The 25,277-nt window shown below is 47.9% G+C and overlaps 1 protein-coding gene across 1 annotated transcript; it reads left to right on the top strand.

The window, feature by feature from the left end:
- The first annotated feature begins 16,872 nt into the window (after positions 1 to 16,872).
- On the top strand, positions 16,873 to 23,970 carry SPADH (spermadhesin family member). Its single transcript, XM_072972062.1, has 5 exons — positions 16,873 to 16,918; positions 19,989 to 20,018; positions 20,874 to 21,009; positions 22,819 to 23,006; positions 23,692 to 23,970. Exons 1-5 carry the CDS (start codon positions 16,873 to 16,875, stop codon positions 23,694 to 23,696), a joined length of 405 nt encoding a protein of 134 aa, XP_072828163.1. The 3' UTR covers positions 23,697 to 23,970.
- Positions 23,971 to 25,277: the final 1,307 nt, after the last annotated feature.

The following is a 25,277-nucleotide window of genomic DNA, read 5'->3' as shown; positions in this document are numbered from 1 at the left end:
GCACAAATGTGTGCAGAAAGTCTCCTACAATTTCTGGTCCAGGCCAGGCCAGGTCAACAAATGTGGTGGCCTTGGTGACAGGAGCAGGTGGGGCAGCAGGAGTTGTCACAAACCCTCCAGCAGTCACAGGCTCCCCCCCCCCGTAGGATCTTTGACAGCTCACTCTCCTCAGGGCCTGTGTTCTGAGCTTCCCCCCATGTCTGGCTTCTTTTCTGTTCTTTCCTGACACATTCAGCATTCCATGCATCTTTTGAAGGCCTATTATGTGCCAGGAGACATATAACCAAGTAGATCAAAATCCTTGCCCCATTCCAGTGGGAGGGGACACAGTGCAGACAGAAGTCACCTGCATGGTACCCACCATGGGGCTGGAGCCGCAGAGAGAAGGAAGGCGGGGCAGAGGGGCCTATGGGGACACCTCTACGTCTCTTCCCACCGGTGCTGCAGTAACTTAAGGCCTGTGTGTCTCTTGCTGGAACTGTTGTACCCATTTCCCCAACCTGCTCCCCTCCCATCCATCGGGGGCCTTGAGTCAGCTGAGTTATAAAGCCCTGACCTGACTTCCTCTTCAGAACCCTTCCCCGCTCCTGTTGGCTGACAAGCACTGTGGACTCTCCCAGAGAGAGACTCAGCTGCCCTTTGGGGTCTAGCTTCAGTTTCCTGAAAGGTGCTCCCGTCTCCCTTCGCCTCCCCCCACCAGACAAACAGTCCCCTGCCCAGGGACCCGCACCCTGACTTGTCTCCCTCCCCTTCCCTCCTGGGCTTATCCTGATCCCAGCTCTCCTCTCCTTCCCAGACCTGCCTGTGGCCCCCCTGGAGGAGTAGGCCACCGCCCAGGGGAGCGATCACTGTGCTGCCATCTCCGCTGGGGTCTTCGTGGTCGTGGTCCTGGCTGTGGCAGCCTTCATACTCGAGAGAAGCACCCGTGCCTCCGGTGACCAGCTTCTGAGCACTGGGATGTGAAGCAGGAGAATACTCCCGGGGCTCAGACAGAGGCCCCCGGGCTCTGCAACCCAAGTGAAGAAGGAGGAAACCAGGGCACCCAGAGTGCCCAGCGCTCTTTCCTCTGGCCCAGGGGCACGGCGGGGGCAGGTGGAGGTGGGGGTGAGAATGATGGGAGAGGGTTTTCCCAGAAACAGACGTGGTGGTGGGATAAAATGTCAGGCCAGCAGGTGCCGGAATCTAAAACCCTGCCTGCAGCTGTGAGCCCCTCACTAGTGGCAGCAGACCTTTCTCTGGATAGAATTTCTTTCCTGAGCTTTAATGAGCCAGATTCTTAGGCCTATAGTGTAATCTCAGCCTTTCCTTATTGTATCACATGCTTAATAAAGAACTTACTTCAAAGCAAATGTGGATTTGGTCACTGTTTCCAGAGGCTCACCTAAGCACTGGATCCCTTCAAGTTAAGCAGACAGGCAGGTCAGGCTCTCAGAAGAAATGAGAAAGGCCGCAGGGCCCTGCCCTATGGCCTCCAGACCTTCTAGGAAATAGGGAAGGTGTCCTTCTATGCCCTTGACAAGTTTTGGTTCTGCCCAAAGCAGGAAACACAGGGTGAAGCTTAGAGAAAGACCTGAATGCTAAGAGCATCATAAGTTGTAAATTAGAGCTGACTGCATCCATTCCTCCAGGAATCTGTGCATCTTCTGGTTTTTGACAACGTATCCAGGACTGTGAGGTGTTAGGGAGGAGAGTGGGCCTCCAGGAGTCTTGTTTGTACGTGGTCTCCAGGGAGAAGTGGATTGACAGGCGCCCCCAGGAGCTCAGAAGAAACAAAAGCATGGGGTGGCCTCCAAGGAGGCAGTGGATTTGCCAGAAAATGGGAGAGCAGCCAGACCCTGGGCCCCCACATAAAGTTTGGGAACAGTGGGGTCTATGAATAGTTCCCTGGCTGTGCCAGCATTCATCCCTCTGAGCCAGGCTGAAGACCCCTGACCCGAAGGGGAACTGCTAAGGTGAGCCTCACTCAGAGGTGTGGCTCGAGCAGGTGAGACCCCAGCAGGGCAGCAGCTGCAGAGGACACCCTGGGATGGGGCAGGGCTGCGGTCCCAGCTGGCAGCTGATAGCTGAGCTGTGTGCTGCCTGAGAGCCCCGGAGCACGGGGGTGAGCAACCTCCGCCCGCCCTACCTGTCAGCCTCCCTGGGCCCTGCATGGGGCAGAGGAGCCAGGGGCCCAGGGATCCACTTGTTTCCATTATCTTCGCCATCCCTGACCGCTGCCACCCTGCTCTTTCAGGCTGAGTGATGGAGGACAGCACTGAGGGTCTCCTTATTGGGGAATCTTCCCCAAAGAGCAGTGACAGTGTAAGGAAATGAGCTCTCGGCCGCGATCTGAGCACACGCAGGAGAAGCAGCGATCAGGGCTGCACGGGGGTTTGAGATACACAGCGGTGGAGCAGAGCAGCAAGCTGGACATCGTACCCTGCAAACTGTCTGAAGACGGAGCCAGCACAGGGTCCTGACTTCATTCATTCCTTCATTCCACTGGCTGCTGGCTCCAAGCCAGACTGTTTGCTTGGCCCAAGGATACAAAGAGAGGCTACAAATGTCCTTACCTCGTTAAAGTAGAAACTTGGTCCCACCAGGCACCACCCGGAATCTTCTCTCTCATTGGGAACATCTCCTGCCCCTCAGGAACCAGCCATCCTCCACAGATGAGCTCCGTGTTCAGACTCCCTCCTGGCCATGGGCTGCCCCTCAAAGGAACAGCTAAGGGCCCATTTCTTGCCCAAACGGAGCTCTGTATATGTTCTGAGAATCAGTGTGGATGTGTCTACCCTGGAACAAGTCTCTCTGTGGGAGCTGGGGCTCCAGCAGTGGGGGGTGGGGCAGACCTCAGGGGGACAGCGTCACGGGTGCCCCATAGGGGAGGAGTATCCGCAGGTGTGAAGAGCCAAATCCCATGGCAGGGGTGCAGATGAGGAGGTGACAGCCTATAGGACCCAGGCTGGTTCATATCTAGTGTGACAGTTGAGTGAACGGAAGAGTTGAAACAGAGGATAGTCATTAACTCCCTTCACAGCCACTATGGATAGGATCTCTGCTGTTTGAATATCAAAATGTCTGCTAGAGGTGTTTTTCAGGAACTTGGAGTGAGCATGGACAGGAGTTTGATTGGTGAACTCGGACATCAGTTGGCTGAAAACTCCATCCCCGCATTATGCTAATGTCACCATTTTCTGAGCTTGAGTCCTGAGAGGCAGCAGGAAGCTCAGAGGAACCTGCTGCTGATCATCTTCCCTTGCATCTCCCACTGCCCTATGCTCTTTATTCATAAAATCCCAAGACCCTCCCCTTTGGGGAGGCGGAGCTGAGATTTGTTCTCCTCCCTCCTCGCTTGATTGCGTTGTGAATGAAGCTTTGCCCTGTTGCAAACTAGGATTTTTAGTGTTTGGTTGCTGTGCATTGGGAAATTAGACCTGGCTCTAACAAATCTGGCAAATCAGCCAGGATAATGGAGTTTTTATGGCGACTTGACTAGGTAAAAGAGACAGTGAGGTCCAGGTGACTGGCAAAGTCAGAAGACATGGTCACTGGGGACAGGGACAAGGAACCAAGTTCAGGGATCTGATTTGTGGAACCGGGCAGAGCACAGGCACAAGAGCTCAGAGAGGCTGCGTGGTATGGGAACAGGCACCCACTGTTCACGCCACACTCTGGGCAGGGCGGGGCTGACACCAGGCTGCTGTGAGGTCCAGGAACTGAGACTGTGGTTTAGGGCAGGGATGCTCCACCAGGGCTGCACCTGAGGATGACCTGGGGGCATTCAACCTTCTCCGTCAGGTTGTACCCAGACCCCTTAAATCAGAATCTCTGGGGGTGAGCCTGACATCAGGAATTTAAAATCTCCAGGAGTTTTTTCATGCAGCCAAGGTTGAGAACAGCAGATTTAGGACTCCTTCCATCCCTCTGAAGAAGCCAGCTGGGGTGCTGCTCATAAGAAGGAACAGAGGATGAAAAGGGTCCCTTTCTACAAATGGGAGGACTCCGTCCAGGGCCAAGCAGGCTTGCCTTGAGGGTGACTGTGAAATATCATGAGTTTCCCAGGGGACAAAGGACAGGAGACTCTTGACAGTGACCTGCATTGACTCTTGACGGGTCCTCTCGTGGTCACACAGCCTCCTGTGAGATGTGAGGACTAGGGTAGATTGGGTGTAAGAATTAAGAAGTAAAGGAAGTTGGAGCTTAAAAAAATCTTTTTGAAAGCACCGCTCCCCGCACTTCATTGCCAGGGCACCTGGTTGACAGTGTTGCACGGGGGTGGCCAGCAGACCAATAAAACCTCTGTCCCCTCTCCTTTGACCAGTGGATCCACATTTATACCAAAAGTGTTTAAAAGGGAGCCACTCATCTTATTTTCCTTGGATCTTCTTGGTTAAGCACTACTGTATCCCAAGAGTCTCACCCTGACTTCAGACAGCAGGCTACAGGGGCCCTGGTGTCTAGGTTCCCATGACAACCACCAGGGCAGCAGACTGGATGGAGACTGAGGCAGGAGACCAAGCTTGGTGCAGCAGCCAAGGTGGGTCCTACCTGCCTTGATCCCCTGCACACAGGATTTTAGAGACTGTCCTTGTCTCAGGTCAGTGTCTGGTCAGTTGTTTATTATGGTCTCTAGGGGCAAAAACAGATGGGGAAGAGAAGACCTCAGGTTTACTCAGGACTGGGTAGAGATCCTGATGTACAAATGCATATGGGCCTTTGTGGTGTGTGTGTGTGTGTGTGTGTGTGTGTCCAGGGTGGACTGGATAACATCTTCTAGCACCGACTGAGGAGCTGGGTTAGCACCTCTCATGTTCACTCTCCAATGTGTGAGTGTCAGTGTGACGTCCCCGCCTGCAGGAGAAATGGAAAAGGACATATTTCCAGTGAGGAAGGGCCCCTCGTGGCTGGGAGTCGCAGGACCCAGTTCTAAAGGGATGTCCACTTCAGGAAGAGATTCCTGGAAGGGAAGCCAGTCCTGCTTTGACTTATTTGTGGAGGGAAGGGAAGCTGAGAGAGGGAAGAAGGCTTTGGGGATTTGCCTGCCCTCTTCAGGAGGACGGGCGGGAATTTGCAAACAGGCTGCATCAGCAAAGCCGCGGGCACTGAGCCCACCCCAGGCAGGGGCTTCGCGGGAAGGAGAGCAGTCGGAGGAGCCCAGGGCTGGTCCGTGGACTTGTCCTCCGTTTGTAACTGGGGCTGTAAAGTGCCTGCCTCCCTCCTGTCACACAGGGAAGCAGACTGACTTCATCCCTGGAGATAAGGCTGCTGAGCTGGATTCAGTTTGGCTGTGGGGGAGGCAAACGTTGCCTTCGCCTTCTCGGGGTTTTGTGTGGCTGGACCTGCGACTTCAGTTGACAGAAGACAACTCAACAGGAGAAAAGTACCCAGATTTATTTGATGCAAGTTCACATGACGTGGGAGACTCCATAAGGAAAGAAAACCCCCAAACCTACTTGCTTTCAGATGAGGTTCAACAAAGAGAGGCAGCTGTGGAAAAGTGAGCACCCCCTGTGGGAAGGAGAAGATAGGAATTATTAAATCGGGATCTGTGCGTACAGAAATTTCTGGGTCCTGGTGATAAGAATGTTCCTTCCTTCTGGCACAGAGAGGACAGGTTTCAATGGCATTTTCATCTGCTTTTAGAAAAAGAAAGAAGGAAAGACTATTATTCTTGGATTTTCTCTTTTTCATTCTCCTTTAATTCCAAATAGTCAGTATGCCTGATCGCCATATTTTGGTGTGGCTTGCTCTGAATTAGCTCCAGGCAAAATTAAAAACAGGTTCAAGACTTAAAATGGCTCAGATGTTTAGAATCTAAGTAGTTTTCAAACCTTGGAACCACTCAGGAGCTTCTGGTTGGCCAAGTGCAGGTGGTGGCTTTTCAGACACTTGGAGAAATACTCCTTTGTCTTTAGGTAAAGACGAATGTCCTAGGCATTCAACACAAAGCAATATGGATAACATAGGAAAAAAGCAAAAATCTCACATTGGTTCAAATAAAAGAGTAACGCTTTCAAGGTTCAGAACCACTGACGAAATACCAATGGCTAGTGTGGTGAACCTCTGGGGCCAAGTGGGACCTGGGACCCTGGTGTCTCCCGCAGACAGGACGTGCTGGAAGCGCCAGGAGCCGGCCAACCAGGCAGGGGCTTAAGTACACAGACCTACCCAAAAACTACCAGCTGAAGGAGGCTGATGGAAATCTTCTGCTGGACCTGGGGCCACCCACGGGAAGCGGAAGACAGACCCAGCCCAGGCGCTCCTCGATCTCTGACTAGATCTGCCCTTTCTCCAGTATCTCTGCAGAAGTTTCCATTGGTTTTGGGCTCTGGGTCCAGGAAAGAGCCACGTGGAGGCAACTGTCAAACCACTAAGACCAGGAGAGAAAAGCATGGGGGTGGAGGACGGGAACAGAGGGGGTCAGAGAGACACAGAGATTCATAAAGACATCCCACTCCAAATGGACCTGTCCAACTAAATTACAACACGTGAAATGAATGAAATGCTGAGCATGTTTGCCAGCGAAAGCAAAAACTGGAACAGAAATTCACTCTGAATTAGTTTGTTTGGGGAAATATTTTTTAACAAAGTGAATTGTACATAACATAAAATGAACCATTTTAAAGTGTACTTCAGTGGAATTTGGTATAATAATGGTACTGTGTAACCACCACCTATATCTACTGCCTATGCATTTCCACCAGCCCTTAATTAAGCCCCTGCAGCCCTAAAAGTTCGCCTCCTTTCCTCTCTCCACCCCCAGCCCCTTGTGACCACCTTCTGTCTCAGTGGGTTTACCTTGTCACTTCACACTAATTTTAAGAACAGATCTGAAAAGACTATAATAAGAAACTTGAAGGTAGCCAGTGGTGTCATTGAAGGTATAATTTGTTATTTTTTTCTTAAGTAATTGTGAAATATTTTCGAACACAAAATATCCCTAAAGCAGGTCCCCTAACTAGCCCCTCACTGCATTTGCTCCATCACCCTGTCTCCATCTCTATTTATTCTTGTTGTCGTTAGTAATTTCCTAAACCATTTGAGAGCAAGCTGTAGACAAGATGCCCTATTACTCCTCAATAAGTCAGAACGAAGTCGCCTTTCTGCATCATCACCAATTCAAGAAATCAGTGCTGGTAAGAGCCTCTCGTCCAGGCCACAGAACTCGTTAGGGTTTTACCAAGTGTCCCCTGAATGTCGGTTTCATTTTCAGCTGAGGCACCACCCAGCAGCACATACAGCATTCAGGGCTCATGTCTCCTAAGTATCTGCCAATACGACAGATTCCCTCGTCCTCGCCTGCCTTTCATGTCCTTGATGGTTTTCAAGATGCAGGACTTGCAGGCTACAGAGTGGCTCTCCGTCTGGGTCAGAAGATGTTTCTTAGCAAGATTATCACATGAATGGTGCTCTGCTCCTTCAGTGCATCACATCAGGGGGCACATCATGCCCACCCATCCCTCCGCCCACGGTGACCTTGACCTTGAGTGTCTGCTCATGTTGGCAGCTGTCCGGTTCCTCCAGGACAAGGCCACATCTTTCCCTTTGTATTTGCTTACCATTTTGTGGGAAGGCAGTTGAGATTTCATCTCTGCACTGTTTCTATAAATCTCTCTCAGTAGGATTGGTTTCACTGACAACTCCTGCTTGAATTCAGACGGCAGCTGTCCGAAATCCTGGAAGACTAATGTAGTTATGCAGTGATGATTTTGTATTTGTATCATTTCCTCCACAATTATTCGTTGGCCTTTTACTCTAAGGGAGTGTTTCCCCTTTCTGCTTTCTTATCTATTGTTAATTTCCTACTTAATACTGATATGCACTCATTAATTCTGTTTTATTCAATGGTTTTACTCCGTTATTATCATTATCTATTTTGATATTCAGGTTGTATCATATTTGACCATGGGGGCTGCTTCTAGCTGGCTCCTAAGTCTTTTGAACATATCCCCATCATTCTTTGTGCATTGCTTTATTTTCTGGTAGAAGATGATGTCCAGGTTCATTTTGAACTTCCCCTGCCTCAGCCCTTGCAATGAGCCATTTCTCCAAGGAGTATTGGTTCCTTTAAGCAGGGCATGCTTTTTAGAAACCAAATTGTGGTGCTTGGCATGCTCATTGCTACTGGGACCATTGCTTCTAGGTCCTCTCAGAGGGCAGAGCTGGGAAATATACTTATGTACATTTGTATCTTCACACACATCGTATACATACATCTATAACTTTCTATATCAATGTTTCTATACCTACATGTGCATATATGTATCTCCATGATAACATACGCTAATTTCAATTTTATTTCAAACATCTTAGATCTGTCTATGATTTCCACAGTCATGTTTGTAAATATCTTTGGTTTCCCTAATATCAACATATTTACTTACTCAGCTTACTAATTTGCTCAGTTTAACAGTCCCCAACAATACCAGTTTCTTCAGCTGCCATCACCTTCCCACCACAGCCCCAGCGTCCTATGAACTTGAGCCAGCAGGCACGCTGCCTCTGCGCCTCACTGCTCCTCCTTCTCCTTCAGCACTCTGTGTCCCCGGGCACTGCTGGACACAATGCTGAGGTGCGTCTCCTTGGCACCCCTCCCAGTCACCTCTGACTGTCCTGTGTCTGACTACTGCACACCAGGAAGAAATGAGAAGGAAAGGTGGGTAGGAAGAACAAAGGCGCTATAATTTTTTTTAAGAGGGAAAAATTAGTTGCTGCACATCAGCAAGAGAACAGATGGCTGTGCAAAGGAATTAATTAGAAATGCCGGGAATGGAAAGTATAGACATGAAAATAAAAACTGGAATACACGGGATACAGACTAGGCAGTACATGGTCCAAGATCAAATGAACGATTTGGAGGAAACTTTGGGATTAATGTACTGCTACAAGAGAAGATAAAGAGTTCCTTTTAATTAAAGAAATATGGAAGATGGGTTGAGAGACATCAGAATTCATTCTATAGCAACTCAGAAGGAAGAGAGGGGACTGAAACTGAGACAAGAGATACACGATGAGTTTTGGCAAAATTTTCTAGAGTAGATGGAAATTATGAATCCTCAGACTGGAGAGACTCTGCGTAGGATCGATTCAGAAATAAAAGTAAATGTCCTAAGAGATGCGCTGCATTATAACTCTAAAAGTGCAGATTAGAGATACAGGTTGTATACAAAGAAACGGCAGCTAAACAGTTAGTTTCTCATCGGCAATCACAGGAGCCAGAAGACAATGAAACATCACCTTCAAGGTGCAAGACAAAATAGCCAGAACACTAGAACTTCAAACCCAACCGGAGTGACACGACCAAAGACAAAATGTGCTCACCACCCACTGACTTCACTAGGAGAATTATTAAAAAAACAGAGTTCTGAAAGAGGGAAAGTTCAGAGAGAAAGAGAGAGAGAATATAAGAACAATAGTGAGCATAAAATTTAAGAAAATAGTTTATCTTTAATTATGCATTGACTGCCCAAAGAACAACTTTTGATGGGTTAAATGATCAGTTTAAAAAACCTCATCATGGTGACAAGATCGAAGTTACTCAGTGAGTGGCTATTGCGTGCTCAATTCTGTGTATTTTGAAGGACACTCTAGATGTGAAACAACTAAGTTTTACTAGAAAAAAACTATAATTATGATAGTGTTTTTAAAATTATTAATGTAGCCACTAAAAATGTAAAATTCTCTCCAAATCATTAAAAATAAATAAGGAAAAACAGAACTCTTTTTTTAACATTTTTTATTGACTTATAATCATTTTACAATGTTGTGTCAAATTCCAGTGTTCAGCACAATTTTTCAGTTATACATGGACATATACACACTCATTGTCACATTTTTTTCTCTGTGAGCTACCATAACATTTTGTGTATATTTCCCTGTGCTATACAGTATATTCTTGTTTATCTATTCTATAATTTTGAAATCCCGTCTATCCCTTCCCACCCTCTGCCCCCTTGGCAACCACAGTTTGTATTCTATGTCTATGAGTCTATTTCTGTTTTGTACTTACGCTTTGTTTTTTTTTTTTTGTTTTGTTTTTGTTTTTGTTTTTTAGATTCCAGATATGGGTGATCTCATATGGTATTTTTCTTTCTCTTTCTGGCTTACTTCACTTAGAATGACATTCTCCAGGAGCATCCATGTTGCTGCAAATGGTGTTATGTTGTCGGTTTTTATGGCTGAGTACTATTCCATTGTATAAATATACCACCTCTTCTTTATCCAGTCATCTGTTGATGGACATTTAGGCTGTTTCCATGTCTTGGCTATTGTAAATAGTGCTTCTATGAACATTGGGGTGCAGGTGTCATATCCTGAATTAGGGTTCCTTCTGGATATAAGCCCAGGAGTGGGATTCCTGGGTCATACGGTAAGTCTATTCCTAGTCTTTTGAGGAATCTCCACACTGTTTTCCATAGGAAAAACAGAACTCTTTAAAAAGTTAGGAGACAGAATGAAGAGGACAAAAAAGAATTTAAGGAAAAGATTCTAAAGAAACACAAGTGTGTGATCATAGTTAAAATAAATGGATTTTATTAAAATATAACCTTAAGTATTTAATTCAGTATTAAAATATAAAATTAAAATACAGATTATTATGTATAGGTGGTGGGAGGATGAACAGTTCTAGTAATCACTTTGGAAAACTGTTAGACAGTATCTGTTAAAATGATAAAAGTGTACATTATAATTCTACTTCTCACTATGTAGCAAATAGAAATACTTTCGTCTGATCACTCAGAAATGGTATTGGAACCCTTACAGCAGCACCATGAGCAGAAAACCAGACTGATCCAAACCCGTACCCAGAGAAAAGTGGTGAAAAAACTTGTACATTCACATAAAGGAACTCTATTCAACAATGAGAACAAATGGTATGTGCTACACAGCAAAGCAGCATCAGTGAATCTCAGAAACATGATATTGAATGAAAAAGGCCAGATATAAAGGATACATCCTGAAGGGTTTCATGTATGTGAAGCTCAGAACACACAAGGCTAATTCATGCTGTGCGAAGCCAGGGTAATGGTTAACTTCGGGGAGGTGCTGCAGTGACCAGGAGTGGTCATTATGGGATTTCTTGGATGCTGAAGATTAGCTGCACACTTAAGATATATACGCCTATATGTATGTATGCATGTAAGTTACACTGTAATAAAAATTTAAAGACAAGTTTATTAAATATAAAATTTTTAAAAATCTAAATATATTCTTCATTCCAAGAGGCAATCGCATAACAAAAACACAGCAAAGTTTAAAATTGTGATGAGAAACCATCCTTCTGTAAATATGATGAATTTGAAATATTAATACCAAATATTATAATATTTAATGTACAGATGAATTATAAAGATACTAAAATTAATGGAAACAATACTACATCAAGAAGCTATAACAATCATAAACTGCGTGCCTAACATAATAACTGCAAAGCAAATACAATAGCACTAAAAAGAAAAAAATGCGTATTTTGGGTTAAAGGAGGAAAATTGTCTCCTTTACCTTCACAGACTCTTCTACTGGGTGTAGCAACTGAAGTGCCATAAGGCAGATTAACAGGAGAAAATCTTACAAATTTTGTTTGAAATCTATGTGGGAGTCTCTGTATGAAAATGAAAATGCAAAGAAATGGCTAGTCCTGAGTGCTTTGTGTACTTGGTAGAAGAAACAGTGTCAGGAATAGAAAAGTAATTAAAATATATGAGGTCACCAAACACGATGAGTTAGTTTAACAAGGTCTCTTTGTATAGATTTTTCTTTGAAATCCAGTGGTAAGGCAATAAAATGAAACAAATGTAGTCTCTCTAAGAAATGGCATTGGAACAACTGGATGTCCAATTACTAAAGGGGGAAAAATCTGGATTCAGACCTTCACAAAGCTCTTCACAAAAATCAACTTTAAATGAGCCATAGATTTAAGTACAAAAGGCAGAACTAGAGATCTAGAAGATGACACAGGAGCAAAGCTGGATGACCTTGGGCACAGAGATGAGTTTTAGAAGAAATAGCTAAGGCTATAATCCATGAAAGAAATAATCGATAAGAGGGACTACATTAGAACTAATCACTTGTGCCACTTGAAAAGCAATGTCAAGGGATGAGAAGAGAAGCCACAGACTGGGAGAAAATGTTTGCAAAAGACATAGCTGAGAGTGGACTGTTCTCCAAACATACAAAGAATTGTTAAAATTCACCAAACAAATAAAAAGTGGGCCAAAGACTTTAACAGAAAAACCAAGAAGATATACAGATGGCAAAGAAACAGACAAAAAGATGCTTCACAGCATATGTCATCAGAGAAGTGCAAATTAATACAACTGTGAGATACCACGACAAACCTATAAGAGAGACCAAATCTGGAGTCCTGACAACACTGAGGATGTAAAGCAACAAGATCTCTCATACATTGCTGGTCAGAATGAAAAGTAGGAAAGCCACTTGGGAAGACAGTTGAGCAGTTTCTTACAAAACTAAATACAATCTTGGTATACATCCAGCAATTCTGCTTCTTGGTATTTATCCAAAGGACTTGCAAACTTATGTTCACACAATCACCTGCAAAAAATATCATGGCAGCTTTATTCATAATTGCCAAAGTGTGGAAGCAACTAAGATGTTCTGTGGTTGGTAGATGAGTAGATAAATAAATTGTGATACTCCAGACAATGAAATATTACATAGCACTGGAAAGAAATGAGCTATCAAACCATGAACACATATCTGGAAGAATCCTAAATGCATGTTGCTAAGTGAAAGATGCCAATCTGAAAAAGCTACATATTGTACAATTGTAGGTATGTGACCTTCTACAAAAGGTAAAACTAAAGGGGCAGTAAGAAGCATAGGGTTTCCAGGGGTCGAGAGTTCGGAAGAGATGAGTATGTGGAGCACAGAGGAAATGTGGGGCAGTGAAAACCCTCTATATGACATTATAACGATGGGTACGTGTCATTATACTTTTCTAAACCCATAGAATGTACACTATCAAGAGTGAACCCTAACGTAAACTATGCTTTTCAGATGATTACGATGTTTCAATGTTAGTTCATCAGTTGTAGCAGATGCGCCACTCCATGGAGAATGATGAGCGAGGCGGAGGCTATGCGTGAGTGGCACATAAGTGGGATAAGTGGGAATCCTCCATATCTCGCTCTCAATTTTGCTGTGAACCTAAAATTCTACAAAAATATCCTTAAGCAGGGGGAGGGTATAGCTCAGTGGTAGAGTGCATGTCTAGCATGTGCAAGGTCCTGGGTTCAATCCCCAGTACCTCCATTAAAAAATAGATAACCCTAATTACCTCCCCTCGAACAGCAACAAAATATATTACACATGAGTAATAGACTGATTCCTTTAACAATAAGTCTTTTATCCATTCATCCATGCATTGGTTCTTCGATTCAATAAATATTTACTGCTTGCCTAAATGTGGAATTAGTAATCAAAAGTATTCTTCTCAGAAAGATGATAGTTCTAGACAGTTTAACAAGGAATGATCACTGTTTTCAATAACCTTTACCTTTTTCATAACATCCTTGAGGAACTGAAAAAGCCACCCAGCTTACTTTACAAATTTAGAATAATCTGATATAAATATAATGTGATATAAATAATGAGCAAGTACAGGACAGGACAGAAAATTTGGGGCAATTAAATTTAAGAGCATAGAACAAACATAAAATCAAATAAAATACAATTTTTGAAATTACACTTAGTAGTGTAAAAAATATTCTTAAAAAGTAAGGATTTATCCTGAGTACAGAAATAATTCAAAATAAAAAAATCACTTATGAGTAATGTGTTATATTAACAGAATAAACATAAAATCTGTATTAATGTTTCAATGGATTAAAATCAGAACCTATAAAATTCAATAGCTATTATGGATGTTTAAAAAAAAACGGATACAAACCACTCACCGGAGGGAACAAGCTTAATGCCATAGGTGCAACTATAAAAAACACCTAGCAAAAGATCTAATTTACTGTGAAGACTTCAGAAAGAATTTTGTTAAAGCTAAGAGCGAGACAGAATGTCTGTCGTCACCTTTAGTCAACACTGTATTGGAGGCTTTTTTCGTTTCAGATTTTTCTCCACAAGAAAGCCAGAGCAAGAGCAGATTTGCTCAGCTTGGGGGGCTCCAACAAAAGATAGAGTGTTCTTTCTAAAGTCTCTCTAATGTCTCTCTGATGTCCTCTCTGTTCCTGGATACATAGGGCCTGGAAGGAGTAAGGATGTTTTGTGCTGCATGTGACTGAAACCCCATCTCAAATGCCTTAAACATCAAGGGAAGGGGATGACCCTGCAGCTGGGAGAGTGCAGGCTTTGGGGGTGAAGGTGCCCGGTGGCTCTGGACTGGCATCCCCGCCATCCTCTTGCTCTGCCTCCCTTGTGACCTGGCTTCACTCTCAGCTGGTAGGAAGTGGAGAGCAGACTTGTCCCCGCTCCCCTGCAGCCAGACCTTCCCTTCCACTTCACTGGCCCATTTGGAGGACAAGCTCCTTCCTGCACCATCACCGACCAGGACGGGGAGCCTCCTGGTGGTGCTCACACCACCTCCTCCACCACTGAGGCCAGTTCTCAGAGCTGGGTCTGGGCTCAGCTTCTCCCAAGGCCCACGGGACAGGCAGGCGGGAAGAGAAACTGAATGAAATTGTGGTTCTCTGTCAACACGGAGGGAATCCATGCTGGGGGGCAGCTTACACACTGCCCAACACACCCTTCAACCCTTCCATGAGAGTAAGAGCCTGGTGCTGGGGAGGAGAGGACACCCATCCAGGGGACGGTGCAGAGAGAGAGTGGCTGGGAAGCTCTGACGGGGTGGAGGACACTCAGGGGCAAAGTGGAGACAACTGCTGCCTCTCACGGAGGAGAGGAAAGAGGGGCGGGGGCCGCGCACAGGGAGGAGCCTAGAAGGGGAGAAACCGCGCTGCTTCAGGGCCCTCAGAAACTAGTGTGACATTTGGGGACAAACATCCAAGGGACACAAAACCTCAAAATCTGCTGTTGACCTGTAAGTGTCCTCCAGAGGAGGCTGTGACTTTAGGAACCCAGGACGTTGATTCCTGAGTGTCCCCTGGCAAAGGGACTGTGCTTGCTTTCTCTCCCCAGGCGGCCACAGCCCTGCTCGGACGCTGCTGGGAGGAGCCGGCCTGACACGCTGGAGCTGCAGGCAGGCTCCTTGGGCTGGGAAGGAGGATGAGGAGCTGCCTTCTCCCCATGGTTCCCCTGTTTGCTCCATCCGGGCATTTACCCAACTGGGGAGACCCTTTGTCCTCCCCGCAGACCAGGGCCAGGGAGTGTTTTGAGGGCAAGGGACTGTAAGAAGTGCCTGGAAACATCAGGAAAGGGAGATTCTAGATCAAAGGAGAACTATGAGGAACTATTGCATTTTACAGTAGTAATAACCAGGGACTTTAACCACTAAGGTAGAGTTAACATTGTATTCTCAGTAGAAGAAAATGTTCTAATTTGCTTCCTCCTTTATTCATCAGCCAGGAGAGCTCTGGGTGACCAGATGGCTCAAGGCAGCTTCCCTGTGTTCTGCTTGAGCCAGAATCTCCTTCATGTTGTGAACCCATTAGGGCCTCTGTAATAAAGATGTGGGTTGGAGAGGACAAGAAGTCCTCCAAAATCCGTATGAAAAAGCTGAGTGATGCAGTAACAACAGAAAGTTGGCTAAAAGATTTGGATGAACAGGCATTTCACAAAGAGCTGCAGAGGAACTAGAAACGTAGGGAGAGACCAAGTCCACCAGCCAAAGGAGAAACGTCCATTAAAAAGTATTATTTGAAGCATTTTTAATCAGTAAGGAGTTTTGAAAGATTTGGTAAAATTTAGACTTCTTTAATGTCAGGAACAGGGACACTCACCTACTCCCGGTGGGTGTGATTCGTAATGCTCCTTGCAAGGCGGTTAGGTCGCCTTTCCTTTTTACGCTGAGTGACTTCCACTGTATGGACGGACCACCTTTTATGTATCCATTCATCAGCGGATGGATGTTTGGGTTGTTTCCACTCTTTGTCTCTTATAAATAAAGCTGTTATGAATATTTATGCAGAAGTTTCTGCGTGGGCACACGTTTTCATTTCCTTGGGTAGACACCTAGTGGAACGCGGAGCCGCATGGAGGGTGTTGTGTAAACTGCTGAGAACCTACCAGACTGGTGCCACAGGCAGTTCGCTGGGTTATAAGTGTGTGTGACACTCTGTGCAGTGAGCCTTGTGGTCTCAATATTTTAACTATAGAGCAAATACGTTCACATGTCCTCCTTGGGGACACACCACACATGGGCTGATATGTACCACAGCTGCCCCCCCAGTGCTGACTCTCACCCAGAGCAGACGGGGGGCTGTTCATGTGCCTTCGCCCTGAGTGACACAGGAGGGCTCCCATAGACACCAGGCAGCCAGGAGATCAGACCTCATCCTGGTTCTGTCACAGTCACCCTGTGACATGGGCCTGTCCCTTGGTCTCTGGGTCCCTGTTCCTCTCCTGTCCAAGCTCTTGTGAGGCTTACACAGGTTCACAGAGGTGGAAGTGGTGGAGCTTAACCCCAGGCGGGAGGGTCCCCAAACAAGAGATCCCGGTGGCCTGTGGCCAACTTGTCACCCTTCACCCAGGACCACAGACAGAGGAGAGGAGGAGAAGAAACTGGCCACGCTTCCCAGTCCAGGTGAGAGAGGAACAGGGAGAGTCTGAGGGAGATGAGTGGTGACAGCAGGTCCCGCCCTTCCCTCTAGAACCAGGGCTCCCGCGGGGCCCTGAGCTCCTGCAGCACTGCTGGCCTGGGCTCCGGGGGGAGGGGCGGGGACAAGGTGGCAGCAGCTGTCTATAAAGCCTGGGCCCAGGGCCAGGCTTGCTCCTGGGGCTGCTGCCAGGCCTGCTGAGATGGAGCTGTCCCGCGCCATCCCTTGGGCCTTGCTGCTCAGTACAGGTAAAGCCTGGCCCCGAGTCCCCGGTTCCTGGGCCCGTCTCTGCTTCCTGTCCAGCCTAGGGATTCTGTAGAAATTGATTGATGCTGACAAAGAAGCTCTGGGAGTGATAGTCTTCAAAATACTCCCCTCCAACAAACTGCCTCCCTCACCTTGGGAGCGGGGGAGGGGCCAGTAGGATGCCCAGGACACCGGGGCTGAGGCCACCAGGTCTTAGAAATATTTTCTGAGCTTCCCTGTCCCTGTTTGGATATTTGTTTCATGGGCCTCCCTGGCTCCCTGCTTCCCTCCTGCCTTAAGCAAACTCACCCTGGGTTGTCCTCCGGGGCAGCGGGGCACAGATCAGACGGGGATGAGGTCAATCAGACGTGGCTTTGCTGTGGAGGTGTTTTCTGAGCTGTGACTGGGTGGGTGCTGGAGGTGGGACCCTGGCTTGAACTGAGTTGGAGGGGTCACCTTAGGGGGACATGGGGTCCCTGGAGAAGCCCCACAGCAGATGGGATCTCTCTGCCTCTGTCCCCAAGGACTGAGACATGGCAGCAACGCAGGTTCAGGGATGAACAGCAGGAAACAGCAGCCCCCAGCAAGGGCTGAGGGTGTCCTGGCAGGAGAGGCACTCGCCCTACAGAGAGCTGGGTGCTGGGACTGCAGTGAATTCAGCAGGGGACCAGCTCTGATTCCAGGTGCTGGGAGGGAAAAAGGCGTCCATTTCTTCAGGGAAACCCTGATCTCTTTCTCCCTTGTTCGCTCTCTCTGTCCTGTTCTGTCCTTCTTTTCTTCCTTCCCCCTTTCCTCTCTTGCTCCTTCTTTCGTCCTCTTCTCACTCATCTGCTGTCCCTGCTCCCCTCACCCTCCCCTCCCCTCCACTCCTCTACCCACCCGACCAGATACATTCAAAACCCAGTGCCCACCTCTGTCTGCCCTCCTTGGTGAAGGCTGGTAGCCAGCTGGGGAGGACCGTCACCTGTCCCTCGCAGATAACAGCTTAAGCCTTTGGTGCAGATCAGCGCAATCCAAGGGGCCTCCAAACCACAGACCACGGCGCCCTGACACCGTGGCTGGAGGCAATCACACATGCTTTACTGTTTCGGGTGAGGTCAGCAGCAATGGGCAGCTTGCTGAGAAGTAGGGGGGACTGGCTCGCAGCCTGAGAGACTCGACGCCGTGCGACCTGACGAAGTCCCCGGGCTCTCTGGGCCTCTGCCGAGGGCTGACGGCGCCCTGGGGGCCGCTGGGCCGGCTGCCGGAGCCCTGAGAGGCCCGTGGACAGAAACCGTGTGCACACGTGGGGGCGCTCACGGCGGAAGCAGGAGTGTCCCCCGAGGGGACTCACAGCCTGAAGGCGGGTTTGGCTGTTAATCTGAGCTGCAGGGGAGGAAAAAGCTCTCCTCCTCCCTCTCAGGGTCTCTGCGGACCCTAAGAATTAAGGTGACTTAGTAGCACAGGAGAGGAGCGCACGCATTGTACCAAGTCTTTCCTTGTCCCTGGGCCCGGGGTCTTCACAAACCAGGAAGAGCTGGAGAAGCGACCAGAGTAGGAACCCTTATGCCTTTCAGACAAAAAAATGAAAGTTTGTGAAGAAATGACGGGCAAAGGGCTGGGGCTGGGGGCGGTCGGCTGGGGCGGTGAGGGGTGTGCGGGGGGCCGAGAGGAGGGAAGGGGGAGGCGGTCGGGCTCCTGCGTCCTCCCGCGCCGGTGCGGGCCGGCCGCCGCGCTCCCGCTCCCGGGAGAGGCTGCGCTCGGCTTGCCGGTGGACGCGGGTGCGTCCCAGCCCTTCCTGCATCTGCTGTGTTTCAAGTGCCTTCTGACAAACCGTCAGTACGCGAAGGTGGCACGTTGTGGGGTCCCACAAGGGGCTGCATGCTCTCCTTGCTTCAAAGCCTGGACGTCAGATTCCAGATCAGAGGAGTTCCCCGTAGGTGAGGGGCCAGGACGCAGACATCCCGGGAAGTGACACGGATGGTTGGATTCTTCCCGTGAGGTCTGCCTTCACGCAAACCTCTCTTTATATCTTTCCAAGTAATGTTGATGGACACCCTGGGGTGGGGAGGTTTCACTGGGCCCCTCAGTCCAAAGCTACCTCAGGGTCCAGGAAGGGCAGCTGGAGACGCACCTCCCGTGTCCTGGTTGACATTTATGGTCAAAGAGTTTCCAAAGCATTTGTTGATTTCTATTCACTGAGGAAAGAAGTCTCTGGTTGGGGGAGGAAATGATTGTCACGAAGCGCTGACAGTGGCAGGTAACTTAGCGAGAGCGTCCCCAGGCTGGGCACCGAGCCAAGTACGTATGGATTATCCTCCAGAACCTAGCAGGGCAGTTACTATTAAATTCCCATTTTACAGATGAATGGACTGAGGCTCTGGGAGAGTAAATAAATTGTCCAAAGCCATCTAGCTCTCGTGGCCACAGGGCTGTGTCCACTGGTCACAGCAGGAGGACAAGCCTCAGGGCATGTCAGCACTGGCAGGGGGTGGGACTGTCATCGGGGTCTTGATCCAAGCACCGGACTCAGGTCCCTGATGCAGTGAAACTTTCTTACTTTAAGATGGTTCATTCCTCTTCAGCTGAAAATTTTATTCAATTCATTGTGTCCATCACCAAGTTGATCACTGACCTCAATAAAGAATTTACAGGAAAAGTTCAGATTAATTAGGGTGATCAAACGTCTTGCTTTGTTCAGGACTGAGAGGTTTCTCAGGAGAGGGGACTTACAACACTCAAACTGGGAAATTCTGGGGAAAACTGGGACTCGTTCATCTCCCTCCTCAGAGCTGACTTCTGACTTGGCTCCAGACTGAACCATTGCAGTAGACTCAGTGGGGTTGGAGAAATGAGGAGAAAGGAGCCCACTGAGCGAGTCCTTGACGGCTGAGCGCCAGGCCCTCTTCCTGCCCTTCCCCTGTGGGACCAGGTTCTTCTGGGTTGGAGGACAGCCAGGCTCTCTCCTCCCGGTCTCAGCCCCATCCCTTGAAACTCAGCCCCTCCTCACAGCTTGGGCATGGTCTGTGCTCAAGGCTTGATTCATCAGCAACTTCCAACTTTTCTTTTTGTTCTTCTCTTTTGTCTTTTCAGCCACAGCGATTTCAAATGACTGGTACCCCAGTAAGTGCAGACACACTATTTCACCATTTCCTGCTTCCCACACAGAGATGTGCTTTGGGACTGACGTTCAAGTGACTCTCCTGGAAGCGCGAGTATCCGCTGGCGTTTTTGGTCAAGAGAACTTGGTGTTTCTGAACCTGAGCGTGTGCTCCACTGTTCTCAATCCCTAAAGTCCCCTCTCCCCTGACCTCTCAGGGCTTCCGCCCTCCCCTTCCCCCCTCCCCTCCCACCACACCTCCTCCACAGCCCAGGGGGGCCTCCTCTGCCCTCCTGCCCACAGCCTCACCAGGCAGGGAAAGGAGCCACCTCTCCACGGAGCAGGTGTCACAGGAGGATGGAGCCTCCTCCAGGTGGCTGGAGTCTGGGGGGCTGAAGGGCGTCACGTCTTCAGTGTCAGGACTGAGCACATCGAAGGGAGAGGGCGTGACTGCAGAGGGGGATGCTGGCCAGAGGGGAAAGTTTTCCTCCTAATGTGGGTGCCTTTTCAATAAACTGACTGATTTACATCGTGATCTCCAGGTCCAGGTACAGAGATATAAACTGATTTGATCCTAAACACCCCAGAGGAAATACTGTCTAATCCTCATTTGTTAAAAAATGTATTTGAAGAAGTGTTCAATTCTCCCATTTTCAGCTGTCAAAACAGTGTACTGATGAATATGGGTCCCTTTAAGGCTCTGAAAACATGAAAACTACATTTTTGTGCGTCATCAGACTTGGATGGTGGGGGTTGGGTTGTGGTGGCGGGAACTAGAGAGTGAGGATGATCAGCAGGGGTGCGGGGCCCAGGGATGGCGCAGGTCCTCGTGGCCCTGGTGCTGCTTCTGGGCACCTGAGTCCTTTCTTGTGTTGCAGGACATCGTGACTGTGGGGGAGTCATCAAAACAGAATATGGAATTATTGCCACCTATTACGGACCCAACACTGAATGTGTCTGGACCATCGAGATGGACCCAGAATTCCAAGTTGCTGTGGACATACCACATCTCCGGTGAGTGCCGAGGCTGTGAGTTTCCTTTGCTGATGCTGTGGTTTTATGGGAAGGTGTCCATCTTGGTCTCTTCCAGTTCCCCCTGTACCATCCGGTACACACATCTAAACACATCCTGACTCCATTTCACTCGCTGCTGAAAACCCCTCAATGTCCCTGTGCTATCTAAATAAACTTTAGTCTCCTTGCGTGGCATTCAGATTCCTTCATGATGCAGCTGAGTCTCCCCTCCCTTCTCATCTCTTCTCCCCTCTGCCCCCTCTCTGAGCTGAGCCATCACACACGGAGCTGTGGACCCACCAGACCACTGGGCAGCTCCAAACCTTTGCCCACACTGCCCTCTGCTTGAAATGCATCCTTCTGCCTCCACCTGACTCACCTGCTGCTGCATAGGGGCCTCATTTTGTATCATGATTTCACCTGAAGATGAACTTTTTCATAACACCTCTTCTGACTCTCTCAATAGGTGAACAGATTTTCTCTGATTTGTGCGCCATCCATTAACCCATGCAAAACTGCAGGTGGAATTTACAGCGTAACATCACTCCTGCCTATGTCTGAGTTTGTGTGTATGATAAAGGGAGTCTTCTCTTTGGGGGAGTCAAGTAATTTTTTTAAACTAATGAATGAATGAATGATGATGGAAAAAGTGAATGAAGTGATACCGCCATTGGAGGCATTTCCAATGTAGCAATAAATTACAACATTTCTATAACAATTTAGTCTTCATATATTTGAACAGGAGAGCTAGACTCCCATCAGTTGCTGATCAAGTGACACAGCTCATGGTGGTGGCTGTGACAGGTGATGTTATCTTTTGACTAAGGGCCCCTTCCCTCCAAACCTCCCACGGGGTCAGGACTCCCACGAGGTCCAGGAGCTGCTCAGTGGATGAGGACTACCTAGAGATGCCTGCCTCACAATAGGGCTTAGACCATCTACCCAAACCACAGCCCAGGGGTGAAGGAATCAGGCATTTCCGAGGATGGATTCTTCTGAAAATTTCCTCTCATTGTCCTTCGGAACTTTTCAAAGATGATTTCAAGTCACAATATTTTTAGCACCAAGGAAGGAATCAGTCTGGCCCAGAGCAAGCTAGTATTAAGAGTGCCAGGAGTGTGACCTGGTAAGATGTCCCCCCTGTCTTGTTTTCAACCAGAGAGGACTGGTCCTCCCTCCTGTGTGGGAGACATGCTGGTGGCCGAGTGAGGATGACAGGCTGGGGATCAGGTCTTGATGAGGAGAAAAGGAAGAGATGGGTGCCCTCAACAGGACTGTGACAATCCAAGGTGCACTTTGCCCACAGGAGGTGGAGATGGACACCTCTCTCCCCTCTGCTGGGCCTGGAGGCCGAGCTGGGGTTGCGGGGCCCCATCTGACAGGGATGCGGAGGGTGAAACAGGAGTGGCATCACACACTCCTGTCTGGGCCCCTCACCTGACACAGTGGTTGTTGCCCAAGGAAACATTCCACAGGGTTGTCTCTATTCTGATGCTTAAGGGACCTGAAGGACAGTGGCTCCTGATCCCAAAGTCCTGCCTGGACTTCCCTGAGCCCTAAAGAGGGCTTCCCGGGACATGGGGAGGTCACCTGCAGCCCAGGTGCAGGGGAAGTCCTGTTGTGGAAGTGGGAGGGTCCTGGGTGACTGTCATTTCCTCAGAAAATGACTCTCCTTCCGTGGGGGCACCAGGCCTGGAATGTCTCGTGAACAAAGCTGTGAGATTGTGTGCAGGCCCAGGTTGGGGAGGCCACCTGCAGGAAGGACCATGATTCCAAAAGGTGACATCTGCCTTTCCTCTGCTCCAACAGCCTCACTTGTAATAAAGAGTATGTGGAAATTCTAGATGGACCACCAGAATCTAACAGCTATGGGAAGATTTGTAAAGGTCTAAACTTGGAGTATAGATCTTCTTCCAATGTCATGACAGTCAAGTACAGCAGACAACTTGACCACCCAGCTTCCTCCTATGAGATAATTTTCTTTAAGAATCCACAAGGTAGGTAGGAGGGGGCAGCGTTCCACTGACGTGCCCTCCTCTGTCCGCATGGCTGTGTTGGAGCTGAGTCTGTCTACATGACTCTTGAAATAAGGTTGACCATCACTAGGTGAGGGTGTCATTGTGACTCAGGGAGCCTCTCCAGAAACACCCACCAGTGCTAACCCAGCATTTCTGCATCCTCACATCTTGGGGATGGGAAGATCTGAAATGAAAATTCTTTCACAAATTTGACTTTACATCTTGATGAAGTGACAGTTTCCTCTCAAATAAAAAATATCCCTTCCTGATCTTATTAAAATCTCCTTGGCATTTTCCAACGTATTTATTTAGAATGTGTATTACACATCGTATACTGTACAAAATGTATGTATGTGTCACACATGTAGGTATATAGGAAGTAGGTGGCTATATAGCAGATATATGTATAGATATACAGAATACATAAAGTAGTACACTATCGGAAGTTTATATTACATTCACTATAAAAATATTAATGATATAAACATACACATGAATGCATGTATATAATGTAGGTGAGAGCAAACCAGACACAGTCCCTCAAAAGTGAATTTTTTTCCCTCGTTAATGACTAGCGGAAATCTTCCCCCACATAGCAATCAGAAGAGAATGCTTGTTAAATTGACTTAACCAAACGCTATTTAAGCTGCTCTCCATCCCACAGGTTAGCGATCTCTGCCTCACGCCTAAGGGTGCATGGGCATTGCCAGTGGGAACAACATTCCTTGAAGACTGGAATCAGCAGACATGAGGAGAGACATCTCCTGGTCACCTGTCTGATCACACCTGCTCATCCCGTCCCTCCCCTCCATCCATTCTGGCCTCTGTCCCTCCCTTACCAAGAAAAATTTCTTACTCCTAAGCTTTAGATACTTGCCAGTCTTGTGTTTGGATCATTCTGCTTATTGCTATAACCATTTTGAATAAAGTCTCTTTACCTGAGTCTGGATTTGTTTTTTTGTTGTTTGTTTTAGTTTGGAGGTCCTCATTTCACTGTGTTGGGACCTCAGGCATCACTGAGAATGGCTGAAACTCTTTCTGATGGTCTTAAAAATCAGAAGGAATCGCACTTGTCTGCGGTTTGTCTTGGGATGGGGTTGTTGTCTCTTTACTGTTTCCCTCTCCTGTGAAGGAAAAACCTCTACAGACACGGGAGACGCTGGCCCAGTTCTCTGCTAAACTTTGTGGCACTGTGGTTGATGATAAAGAACATTAAGTGAGGGTGTGCTAAATTTATTCTAATTCCCACTAAACAACTATAAATTGCACTACATCAGAATCCCTTAAAAAGTTCTGAAAGAGTGACACATGAAGCCCACACGGTTTGTGGGGTCGTCAGACTCAGGTGATGCTGGTCTCTCGCATTCCACCCTCCAGCATCCAGCACAGGCGTCTAAACGGGATCTGATTCCATTTTCACTTCCTGTTGAAAACCCGTCTATGGCTCCCTGCCTTCAGGATAAAGTTCACCCACCTCAGCATAGTTTTACACAGTCTTTCCCACCTGGCCTGGAGGGACAGGGACCCTCACACACACAAATTACGTCATCCACTTTTATGGGCTGTGTTTGACTTAGCCTGTAGTTCGAGGATATGTGATTCCCGTGCTAACATCAATGACAATTGTCTGGATGGCAATGCAGCACCTTACTGGAATGTTGAAAACTCATCTGTGGCTGTCACTCATCCCCTCATTCATTTAAGAATTACAACTTGGACCCTGAAGTTAGAGTCTCGCAATGGTAGACTCATCCAATTAACAAACACATGATACTCAGCAGTTAGATCACCTAGAGGGTTACAGGACGTAGATAATGGGATGAAGGAGGGAGATCTGTCCACCTGGGAGGGGTCAGGAAGCTGTGATGGTCGAGGCAGCCCATCACCTGGACCAGGATATACTAACAGGGGACCCTCAGCCGTGGGCAGGTGAGACTAGAAGGGTTGGAATGATGCTTTCATGGCAAGTGGACAGTGTGCGCAAAGGCACGGAGCTGCCTAGCAAACTGCTGTTTCTAAAGCTCAGTGTGTGATGGCCCAGCAGTGAGAGGGAGCAGAGGGGAGAAGAGATGAGAAGGGAGAGGAAGACCAGCATGGAATTTTTCCCGAATCTGCAACATCAGCAAAGAGAACCCTCCTGCAGAGAACTCATCTGAGGAAAGGAAATCCCAGTGTGGCTTGCTGAGCTGACCTCACCAGGGTGGTCCAGACACAGGGAGTGCTGCTCCCAAGCCACCCTCTGACCCTGCC

The sequence above is a fragment of the Vicugna pacos genome, chromosome 11, assembly GCF_048564905.1.
Source record: "Vicugna pacos chromosome 11, VicPac4, whole genome shotgun sequence".
In the NCBI taxonomy this organism is placed as follows: domain Eukaryota; kingdom Metazoa; phylum Chordata; class Mammalia; order Artiodactyla; family Camelidae; genus Vicugna; species Vicugna pacos.
The sequence above is the reverse complement of the archived record's forward strand: the minus strand, read 5'-3'. Positions and strand labels throughout refer to the sequence as shown.

What these genes read in the sequence shown, in the direction of transcription:
- SPADH (XM_072972062.1), top strand. Translation starts at nt 16,873, where the DNA reads ATGGAGCTGTCCCGCGCCATCCCTTGGGCCTTGCTGCTCAGTACAG. An exon ending in GGCCTTGCTGCTCAGTACAG is followed by an intron (nt 16,919 to 19,988) that starts GTAAAGCCTGGC and finishes TTGTCTTTTCAG; the next exon opens with CCACAGCGATTTCAAATGAC. An exon ending in GTGGACATACCACATCTCCG is followed by an intron (nt 21,010 to 22,818) that starts GTGAGTGCCGAG and finishes CTGCTCCAACAG; the next exon opens with CCTCACTTGTAATAAAGAGT.